We start from the raw sequence: 11,300 nt of genomic DNA, 5'->3' as shown, positions 1-11,300 counted from the left end.
GCTTTAGCTTTTACCGATTGTCACTGATTGCTGTGAATGCGTGCCCATGTGCCTGATGTGCACCTTAACACACTCACTTATTATAAATCAAATACCATAAGAGATGTCACCCATCACATCGTCTTTTCCAATGTATCTAGACTCTTTCTATATAGTATTATATCTCGGAACAGTACGTTTCAAAATCATAAAGGGTCGACGACCGTATTATGTCTAACTTATGTCAAGCGACAATAAATGCATATATGTATGTAAGTCGCTCAATGTCGGGTATCGAACGCAAGAGCCTGGACCTTCGCGCCACGTGTCACTTATGGTTATGAAACGCACGGTATCCATATCGGAAATAAGCAAGCTCCAGTTGAGCGGCAATAAACTGTTCAATGTTTGGCTCAATAATTTATTGTTGAATGTAGACAACCTTTAGTTCGTTCATGTTTAATAAACATTGCAGTTCATGTGTGAATCCCCGTATATTTACATACAGTTGTTCGCGTACATATTGAGTGGAAATGTTTATCGACCAGTTCCGGTTAATCTACAAAACAGTTCGAATCGGTTTAAATTTTTTTGTATTTTTTTTGTTTTATTTATTTTCGGTTTTTTATTGTTTAAATCGTTTAATGTTTTAATAATAGCTCCTCGCTCACATTCCTCGCAACCTGCGTTAATTTCGCTCTCTGTGTGTTACAATTTACACTGTGAACAAATATGTTTTTTAGCCTCACTGCTCTTCGCAACTTGAGCTTGTTCTTTAAACTTTGTTTTTTTGTTTTGCTTCGTTTCGTTACTTTTAATTGAATTTATGTTTTTGGGCTTTGTTTGGTTGCTTTTCTGCTCAATGTGTGTTTTTATGTGTGTGTATTTATAAATCGATTTATATATGTTATTAATTTTATCTGTCGTTTGTTATCCGCTTATTTTTGTTTTTCTTTGTTAGAGTTATTTTAATGATTTATCGTTTAACAAAATTAATAAAAACAGTTTGTAATTTGTTTGCTCTTTGTTGTATGTATATGTTAATTGATCAATTTATCGTAATTCGCATATTAAAACAATGTAACGCATGATGTTGCATCTTCTGCCTCGACTCGCGCTCTATGAGTATTATTTGCAAATTGTTTCGTAGCTTAATTAATGCCTTCTGGGGATGTCTTACATTCGTTTGACTTGTTATTCATCTTATAAATCTAACTGATTGCATTTACACAGAGTGTGTGACGACGAGTCTGAGTGGAGGGGCAGGGAAGGGCAGGGCGGGTTAGGATGTCAGGATGTGGCACTGGATGTGGATCTGGAGCCTGGTGACTGTAGTGGTCCCGGACTGAAGTGGCGCCTCGGGATGTAACAGAACCTAACTAACTCAACCGCAACCAAGGTCCGTGTAAGTGTCTGTTTGTTTGTTTAAAGCGTTATTCTCTATAGTTAAGTGTTAACAATGATTATGATTATGGAAGTCAGCTGAAGAAGTCTGTATTGGTTGGAAGTTGAGTTACCATCGTATTGCGAGTTCCCGTCTTATAACTATGTTATGCATAGGTATTTCCGTTCTACCTTCCTCTACCACTATAACTCGACTCCCCTCCCTCGTACTCCGTCCTTTAATCATACATACATACACATGGAGATATATTCATCGTCGAGTTTTGGGTCGCTTGTCGTTCCGTTCTCGACTTACTAATAAATTAAAACAACGCTAATTAATTTCTTTTTCGTCTCGCTAATTGTGAGTTCTCGTTTAACGCTCTTCTTCATCGCCTGCTCGTCTCTCCTTTCTCCACTTCTTCTTCTTTTTATTTATTATCGTTATCAATCAATTATCAATTTCAATTTTCATTTATACATACTAGTTTTTCATTTAATTTTTTTTCGCTTCAATGTTTAAGTTTTGTGCCTTGAACAAATGTCTTTTAAAAGTCGCTTTCTTTTTCCGCTTCTCGATTCCGTATTCGATTTTAGTTAGTTTTGGTTAGATGGGAGTACAGTGTTGGCTGATCTCAGCAATGTCTAAGGATCTGATTGCGCAGCGGAAGTTCCTAAATCGAATGCACACAGATCTAATCAAGAACATAGGGACTAGCAACGTAGACCAGCTACGTTTGCAACGTTTGAGGAAAGTAAAAACAAGTCTATATAGCATTATCAAAACAAGTCGAACTGTTTTTACGATACTTAACAAATGTTTGGAGCATAATAAATTCAAGCAATTCAGAGAATGATTAGGTTAACTTGCAGTTCACTAAGTGAGAAACCACATTCTTCCAATGATTAAAACAAATTCTTTCTTTCGATAGTATATTCACAGATTTGGCAAGTCCATCGCTTGAACTTCCCATGTCCTTGCCAAGAATCCTCCAACCCAGTGCTCTCTCAATTTATCCCGATTGCTTGATACCCGTATGGAACAGTCAAAGTTCCGGAAGTCGAAAGCCTAACCCAACGAATGTGGATGCAGGTGCAAATGCTAATGGCGATGTTGGCAGTGTTTTCGCTTTTACGCATTGTTCAATTGCGATTTCGATTGCGATCGTGTGATATTTTCTGATAGATACTCCCAATGGATCTACGGCTGATTCTGGAGGCCACGCGAGGGGGCGGTCTATATCTACTACACATATTTTAGTCTGTCGTCAGGCATTTGGCGAGCATCGAGCGTCTTGCTTATTGTTTCTATTCATTGTGTTTAAATTTAACATTGTGCGCGATTTGTTGAACGTTTGACAACACTACAAATAACGGCAGTTTTACATGCTGATGCGGATGATTTCCGGAATTTTTTCTTTGGGGGCAGAAATGCAACAAGATCAACAAATAATAGGCCTCCAACAGAGAGTTACGCTGTCCAGGAACTATACAAATGCGGGGTGGGGGTCAAAAGCCAATAAAAATGAGGAACTTACTACATTGGAAACGAGAGACCGAACGAATTACTGTTACCCCGTCATCATCGTTTTTCTGGCAACAACATTTTATAGTCTCTGTTATCTATATCTCTTTCACAACTTATAGTCTTTGGGGCTAGATTAGATTTCCTGACTTGAGTGGCAGTCTGTGTGTGGGGCTATCCAACTAAATAAGGCTATTTTGGCACACAATCACAACGGAACACGGAACATCTATTGTACAACAACGATAACAACACAAGTATGTCTGGTACTGGGGCTAGCAACTGATCTGTGGGCTAAATTTCGGGGAGTTGAATTCAAATTTAACCAATTTTGAGTTCGTTAAACTAGCTGCAGACGGTTCAGCACGTCGCCTCAACGTCTAAAACAGCAATGCTCTTTATTGTAACGGCGGTCCCCGTCAATGAGAATTCTGGCCAAATGCTACAAAAACTGCGTTTAAGTGGTTCGCGCCTGTTGCTGTTGTTGTGGGCATGGGTGTGTGTGTTTCTGGGTGTGTGGCTGCTTTGCTTTCGCCTTTTTATAATTCACGTTTACGCTTACTTCACTATTGTACAATGTGCGACTTGCATTATTATATTCTCGTAATTATTTTATATTAGTATATATGTATATATGTATGCATGTTGGTGTGTGTGTGTGTGTGTGTGAGTGTTCTTGTATCGAGCTGCTGGGCTACTCCTATTTTTGGTTTTTTCATTTTTTCGTTTTGGTTTCTGTAAAATGCGCTAGTTTATTGATACCTTCTGTGGCGCCCAACGTGGGACAGTCGTGAACCTGTGGGTTAGCCCGTCTGCCCGTCATGGGTAATCTAAATTCTGTCCTCCTCATCCTCTTCCTCCTCCTCCTCGACCTCCTCGCCGTTCTCCTCTAGCTCCTCCTTGTAGCCAGGATGCTCAGAGATGGCATAGTAGTTGCCATTGTAAATGACGCCCAGTTCGCGCAGCGCATCGCCGCGTATTGTGGCCTTTATCGTCCAGTTGTAGCAGTCGTCCGACTCGGACTCGCGATCCAATCGCTCCACGTCAAGGATCTTGGAGTTGAGGCGTTCCAGTATGATGCCGATGTCTTTAATGCTGAGGTGACGCTTCTGGTCCACCGACAACTGGTCGATCAGCAGCAGAAACTTCTCCGTCGTCGTCTTGTCGTCCTCCATCACCGTGTTTTCCGTTTCGCTCTCGGAGCTATCCCGCTCGGGGGCGATGTCCAGGAATCGAACGTGGCCCTTGGCGCCCGACGAGCGCCGTTGCATGCTACCGCTTCCGCCGCCACCGCTGCCGCCCAGCATAGGATCCATAACCGATGGTGCCGACTGCGGCTGGGGACTGCTGCTTCCGTCCTGGATGGGCGACGTGGCCACGCTCTTGTGCACAGCGATCTTGCGCCCCTCCTCGTGCAGTGCACAGCAGTGAAAGTCGCACTCGGTAGTGCTTGGACTGCCCGCCCTGCTTGGCGTGTGGGCGTGGTGGGCGCATTCTGGCGTGTGCACGTGCACCGCTCCCACGCCCACACCCACGGTGCTGTCGAAGGAGCTTCCCTGCTTGGAGAGTCGCCTGCTGCCGCCTGGTATCACAACTCCTGGCGGCAGAACAACACCACCGGGATGGTAAATGCTCGCCGGTCCGTCGTCACTGATCACCGTTATTTGAGGGCTGGCATAGCGCGGCTGGGAGGACTGCGACGACACCGACTTGTTATCAAGCGAACTCTGTGCGGAGAGACCCTTCTTTGAGGGCGAGTACTTGTCGGACGACAGCAGCCCATTGCTGCTGCCCAGGCCGGAGCACATGCTTCCCACTCCGCCGCCGGCGCCACCGCCTCCTCCACCGCCGCTTCCTCCTCCCTGCCGCTGATCCCAGTGCAGAACGACCGTGACACGCCCTTTGTTATCCATGATCTTCCACGACGGTGTCTCATCGTGCAACTCCAGCGCATGAATCGTCTCACAGACGATTTTCGGTATAGCTGATATGGCTGAAAGAGAAATGTTGGAATGAGAATGTATTGCTAGGATATCCCAACTAAAGTTCAGTACGGAAAGATAAGAAGGTCAACGCACACATCAATACGATATTCACTTAAATGGACTTGTACAAAAATCGGATGACCATGTTCTTGAATTTCTAATGGCTGTCATTTAAATCCCAAAATAGCATTTTCCATTTGTTTAATTTTTACGTGTTACGTTTTTGTTTATAGTTTAATGTTAGCAGTGAAAAGCTTAATGGCTTTTCGACAGGAATGATCGCATTGAAACCATTTGAATTTGAAAAATTTATTGCATTTAAGATTTAATGTGTCTCAAAACAGAGGTTAAAGAATTGTTTAAATTTCCGATCTATAGAAATTAAATAAACACAAGCGACTTTGAATAGACTTCAAAATCATACGCAAACAATTAACAATGAAATCTTTTCAAACATTGAAAGATGTGCTTTGTGCCAAAGTAAATGCTTCCTTTATAAATTTGTTATTTAATTTAAATGAAATTGACTTAGACTTTTTACAAATATTCAGCTTTTTGTGTACACAAGCTCTTTTATATGGCTCATAATTTACGAATTAATGAAAAATTTGAATCTAAAATTGTCTTTAAACATAATTTCAAGTTTCTAGATCGGTGGCAGACATTTTCCTTGCCCAGTACTGATCCCGAGATGGAGGTCATCTCATTAGACCCACCAGCCTTTATGACATCGACGCCAGTGGGATACCAGCGCTCGCCCTGTCTTAACAGCAGCAGCACCGTATTGTTGGCCAGGGTGCGAAAGTATTCGCCGTCCTCGATTTGGGTTCCATCACACTCCAGAACAACGCGCACCGGTTCTGAAGCAGGAACCCCCAGCTTATCCTTGCCGCGGACCAAGAGCTCCTCGAAGGTCCCAACTACGACGCCCTTGCGCACATTCCGCCAGCTGTCCCAGATTTTCAGTGGTCTCTTGCCGCGAGACTCCTGCGAAGAGAAATTTGAATTAGTTGGGTTTTACGAATTACAATTCCAACTGCTGGCGAAGGGAAAGTGAAAGCTGAGCTGTGGGAGGCGGAAGGTGGTATGGGGAATGTGGATGTTCGATGCATGGTGCAGGGTGCAGGTTGGGCGTGACACCTGTGAAACGCTGCGCACGAAAAACTGACAAGTGGGTGTGGCAGCAGGCCCGGGCTGTGTCATAATTTCCTCAGCCCGCTAATTGGGCTTTTCTGGCTTGGATAGAAAGGGCACAAATGTCAAGGCCACAACGGCTATATATTTGTGCACATTTTATAGGTTATATGTTTAAATAAATCCACTCCAAACATTCGAAATAAAACAAAAGTAAGTTCTAATCTTAAAAAGGGAAACACATAAAAAGGGCCAAAGAAAATTGCAAACGAATCCTTTTGGTTAACAGCGTACACAGCTGTTGGCTAACAGTTGCAGGCAACAACAACGGCCAGCAGCCGAGCAGGACGAAAGCTGCAATGTTTAATGTATTGCAAGGACATGAGTGTGGCGCTCCAGTGACCCAGTAACGAGTGCAGCTCACGAGCCATATACAAATATCTCTCTTCGGCAACCAAGCCCCCAATCCCCCAGCCCCCCAGTCACCCCCGTCACCCGATTCCCCAGTTCCCCACCCGTTCACCCAAAATAAAATGTTTGAAAAATTACAAAAAATGCATGTTGACATTTTGCTTATTCCTCCGCACCGAAAACAAGCAGAAACTTTTCATAAAAATATTTCATTTCCCCCACCCTGCCCAGTGTTTTGTGTGCTCCCATCCCCTCCCCTCCTTATCAATCCCTCTTCAAACCATCGCACTGATTTTCCTCTTGGGATAGGTTACTTGCTGCGCCCCAGCGCCATATGGCACTGAGAGCTCCAGCGGGTCGCGGATTTGCTGTCTATTATAAATTAAGAAATTAGTAATATTATAAACAGCGAGCACTCCAGTTGCAAGGCTCGATGAATAGCGTTAACGCCATAAAACAATTGGAGAAAACTGGTTAATGCTCTCAGCACTTTAAGGCTTACCTAATGAACTTAAATATCATGGGCTTAAGATGACCCTTTATCCGCTCAAAGTTAATCTATAAGTTCATTTAAACTAACCAAGAAAACAGGCAAACCAACAGGTTGAATAGTTTAAAATAGGTTTTAAAAAGCACTGAAATAAAAGTATTGCAATAAGTTTAAAGATTTTACAAAATGTTAAAAAATAACGGTAGCCTATAGTAGTATTGATATTAGCCAGTGTGAAAAGCAATTACATAAGTATTTATCTAAAATTGTCAGAGCCTCAGCTAGGAACCGATTTGGATAAAAGACAGAATAAGTGTGTTTGATATAGAAATGAAGGACATTTGCACCCGATGAAAGATAAACACTAAATACTTATGCCCCGCAAGGCGAAACTATTACCATTGCGGACAGTCCGCCGTTTGTGGCTGACGAGGGTCCCGTTGTGATGGCCCCACTACCCATTCCGGCCCCACCCGCCGCCGCGGCAGAGGCAGCTACGCCCTGCGTAGCCTGGGCCGCCGCCGCAGCTGCGGCTGCCACTTGTCTGATGCTCAGACAGTTGCAGAGCGGCTTCGTCACGCCCAGCGTGCACAGGGCGTTGGACCACATGGTGGTGCTGTTGGTGCTGTTGGTGGTGCTGCTGCTGCCAGCCACTTTTAGGCCGAGTCTCTGCGCTGCGCTGCTGGCTTGCAATGGTTGGCCTCGTCGCTCTCAAGGTCGTCTTACACTTGGAGCTCCAAGCTCCGGTAATCCATGTCCGTTTAAAAATGCGTTATATAAACCCGTACCCGATACCCGATGTACGCCTTACAAAATCCGGAGTTTCGGATACTTATACCAAAACTTCTACAAAAATTAAAGCTTATTGCTTATTGTTGGAGTCATAAATGCCTTGCGTTAAGGGGGAAAATTCGTAATTACAAAAATTTTTAAGGGGGTCACGGAAAAAAACACACTTTGCACAAAATACAGCTTCTGGTATAAATGTTGTCAATCACTTCATTTGGTTTCTTTAGTTTGTTGTAAAAACTGGCAGATTTGAGGTGCCTAGAATTTCGGTTTTCACTGCTCGTGCTTCGCATTCGTATTCGTATTTTTGGGGCAGGTCAGGTCGGGTTGACCTTCGCACTTTCACTTTACGGATACTACGCGCCTGCAGCACCCTTTTGCCCGTGAAACCGCCGAGTTTTCATTTTCATTTGACACTGCGCCCCAGTTCTTGCACTTAATTATAGGCCTTTTTAGAAACTTGATTTTGTAGAAAAACTCTGGATTTGTTTAGTTATAGCACACAGTGGGAACCTGGTGTTTCCACAGGCCAAAGCAGCGTCTTTAGCTGCCTGTGTGCTTGGCAGCCTGGCAGAGCAAACTGTGAGTGTTCCCGACGAGATGCTGCATCGGATTTCACTATGGCAGCAGCTGCTGCTGCTGCTGTTTCTTCTTCTTCTACTTTTGGGGCTGGGTGCGCTTTTGCAGAGCTATAACAGCGCTTGAAATGAGCACGGGGCATAAGCGCGAGAGAAGTGCAGTGAGAACGAGGTGAAATGCAGCGCAAAGCTTTGCGAGAGCGAGTAAGACAGGTGGAGGGGTGGGGATAGAAATCCTGTTACTACTATCTAGTCAAATTAAGGCCTTAAACTTTTAGGTCCCCAATTAAACTGTATTTGTTTTATCCAACCCTTTTCTTTACTCTTTTTTTCCCCCTTAATTTTCTGTTTTAACAGGTAAGAATATTTCGCCGTGCTTTGGCCTACATTTCTATCAATGTGATATAATCAGGACGCCAAAGCGCGCGCACCTTTCCCCTCGAAACGTCATCATTAAATAAGATCCTATCGTTTTGATTTAGTAAATATTTACTTTCAATCAACGGCGTTCAATTAATGGTGTTGCTATTCAATTCTGGGTCCCAGGAAAACATTGGGTTTTCTTTTAGTCCTAATTGTGCCCAACATTTAAACTCTTAAACATTAAGGTATTTTAATAAAAAGGGTAAGAGAGAGAGTGATGCACTTTTATATGAAGCTCTTTCCCTCTCGCAAAAGCGTTGCCAGCTGTAAATGTGAATGGATAACAGAGCTCTAAAATAGCTCTAATTGCTGCTGGCCAAGATTTTTAATTACAGTAAGAAGAAGAGATAGTCTTGTTTTGTTTATCCTAAATAATTCCAGATCAACTGACAACTAAAAGCAATCTCGGCTGCATTAATATCAGCTCTTAAAGGAATTCCTGCTCTTTCGGAATTCCCAACTAATTTATTCTTGGAGACATCCTCTCAAAGCAACAATTTTGGAAAGGCCAGAGAGGGAAATTCCTTTTAGAGTAGGCGGGAGAAGAGGACGAAGAACAACAGTTGCAGCCACACGTGGAATGGGGGCAGCGGCAAGGAAAGGCGTTGGGGGAGTGGCACATCTGTGAGGCGTAAGTATTACCTCAGTTATTTGGGTCAAAGCTATTCACTCACCCGCAAAGCAAAACGAAACGAAGGAACTGCATAAAACATGCACAAACACACACACTTGCAGAGCAGGAGCTTGAGGGACACGCACACAAAGAGACTAATGCGGGCCACAGGCTTAATAGGTTCTCTAGCGGATGCGGACGCGAGTGCGAAACATCCGCAACGATACGCCTTGCTAGATACACTCGCCAAAGGTTATCATATGAAAAATTCAAAAAGATGGAGCAGAGTGTGTAGTTTAGGCCAAGCATGGATCGTATCCATTGCACTCATACCCAAGCAGCAAAATAAAAATTTTCCTAATCTTCTAAAAGTTGATTTAATCATGCATCCTTTTGTGTTCTGCGGACACGTAATCATACTACGTTAAAATAAAAGGACCTATCTTTCGGAGTTTTGGAGCAGCTAGGCACAGAAAACAAACCTTTTAAACGATCTAGATTTCGGCAAGCTTACTTCTTAAAGAACGGAATGTTCACAAAGTACTTCTCAAAAAAAAAAAGTATATTATAAATTTTGTAATTAAAAAAAGCCTATTACCTACAAGTTTAAATTTTAAATTATTTTGTTATTACCTAATACAAAAAATTAATTTTTTTGTATTCATACTTTTGTATGCAAATGTGTAAACAACCATTTGTTTTGTATATAATTACATTTTTATTTTCAAGTTGTAGTGTGCGCGGCTTAACTTTTTTGGAAGAAGATAGCACTGGGTAAGCTGCTTTAATGTTGGGAAAGGCTAATACTGTTGGTTTTAGAAGTAAATGATGGAAGATGGCGATGAAGTGAGAACAGCTGCTTTTGGCAAAATAACTGGCGGTACCTTGGTGATCAGGAAAACTGAAACGGTTAAGCCGTAGTTGCCGGCTTTGCTTTGCTTTTAGCACGTTTGCACTTACCTCTCTGGCCATTACGACATGTTATCACCAGCGGCGCCCGCTTAGAGGGTCTGCCATTTGCTAAGCGGCAACAACAACAAAAACAACACGGGAGCGCCTCTGAGAGCGAGGGAGTGGAAGAGGCAACAACAAAGCTCACGATTTTCGCGATTCGAGAGCGCACGTATGTCTGCTTAGGTAGGTGTATGTGTGTGTAGGCGGCAAATGGTATAAGCGGAGAGACAGAGAGAAAAAGAGTGTAGGTGTGCGTGCGAGTGTCTCAAAAATTCTCTACTACACGTTTATTTTCAATCTTCTCTTTCCGCACATTTCTCCAACGCGCCGATGCTGCTTCGTTCTTCCTCTTGCTCTTCTATCCTGTCCTTTGGCTTCCTTTACTTCTTTCTCTCCTCTCGCTGCGTGGGCATGTGTGTGTATAGGTGTGTATTGGAATTCGCAAAGGTATTTGATTAGGACAGCTTGAATTTGTTTAAACAATAACCGTACATCACTATTTGCAAATTGGTTACAGTAACTTGTCTCTACCCACGCCCACTTTTATAGGTGCGGCTGTTGGGCAGGATTCGCTTTTTGGCAGTTGTGGTGGTGTGCGTGTGCGGTAGGCTTCTGTGTGCGTGCAAAAGAGCACATTGGAGTACCGTTATCGCTGGTGGAGCCACATTTTCATATTTGACATACACTTTTTTGTTGCGACTTTCGCCAATACTCGCGGCACACGCGTTTCGTTGTTTTTTTTTCTTACTTTAGTAAAATGTATGTTTTTTACTTTCTTTCGTGAAAGCTTTCTTTTAACCGTTTTTTGTCCTTATCGCTGGGCATATACGGCACACACGCTTCACATACGTTCTAGTTTTTGGAAGTTCAATTCAATTGTTCTAATTTATTTCGATTTAGCAGTGGTGTTCATGAAACGGTTTATGATTTTTCGGTGCGGGAACAATAACATTTAATATATTTAAAGCCGAGAAGAAATGCAAATCAATTTTTATTTTCGGCAGCACTCGAAGTACTATCGTTATCGATAGAGATT

The 11,300-nt window shown here is 42.9% G+C and overlaps 1 protein-coding gene across 2 annotated transcripts; it reads right to left on the bottom strand.

Moving 5' to 3' along the window:
- Positions 1–3,392: 3,392 nt before the first annotated feature.
- On the bottom strand, positions 3,393–11,282 carry LOC6528741. 2 transcript variants are annotated; one of them, XM_002089740.4, is made up of 3 exons: positions 10,271–11,282; positions 5,589–5,859; positions 3,393–4,880 (listed from the first exon to the last, which is right to left on the bottom strand). In XM_002089740.4, exons 1-3 carry the CDS (start codon positions 10,280–10,282, stop codon positions 3,718–3,720), a joined length of 1,446 nt encoding a protein of 481 aa, XP_002089776.1. In that variant the 5' UTR covers positions 10,283–11,282; the 3' UTR covers positions 3,393–3,717. The 2 variants fall into 2 exon arrangements, with proteins under 2 accessions (XP_002089776.1, XP_015054045.1); XM_015198559.3 differs by lacking the exon at positions 10,271–11,282 and adding an exon at positions 7,307–7,531.
- Between the last annotated feature and the right edge of the window lie 18 nt (positions 11,283–11,300).

The sequence above is a fragment of the Drosophila yakuba genome, chromosome 2L (assembly GCF_016746365.2).
Source record: "Drosophila yakuba strain Tai18E2 chromosome 2L, Prin_Dyak_Tai18E2_2.1, whole genome shotgun sequence".
Lineage (NCBI taxonomy): Eukaryota > Metazoa > Arthropoda > Insecta > Diptera > Drosophilidae > Drosophila > Drosophila yakuba.
Note: the sequence above shows the minus strand (reverse complement) of the source record. Positions and strands in the feature narration are given on the sequence as shown.

Excerpts from the sequence above, each read along its gene's own strand:
- LOC6528741 (XM_015198559.3), bottom strand. The coding sequence starts at position 7,516 with ATGTGGTCCAACGCCCTGTGCACGCTGGGCGTGACGAAGCCGCTCTGC. Across the intron at positions 5,860-7,306 it reads ACGGCGGACTGTCCGCAATG|GAGTCTCGCGGCAAGAGACC; the intron begins GTAATAGTTTCG and ends TTCTCTTCGCAG. Across the intron at positions 4,881-5,588 it reads CGTCGATGTCATAAAGGCTG|CCATATCAGCTATACCGAAA; the intron begins GTGGGTCTAATG and ends TTTCTCTTTCAG.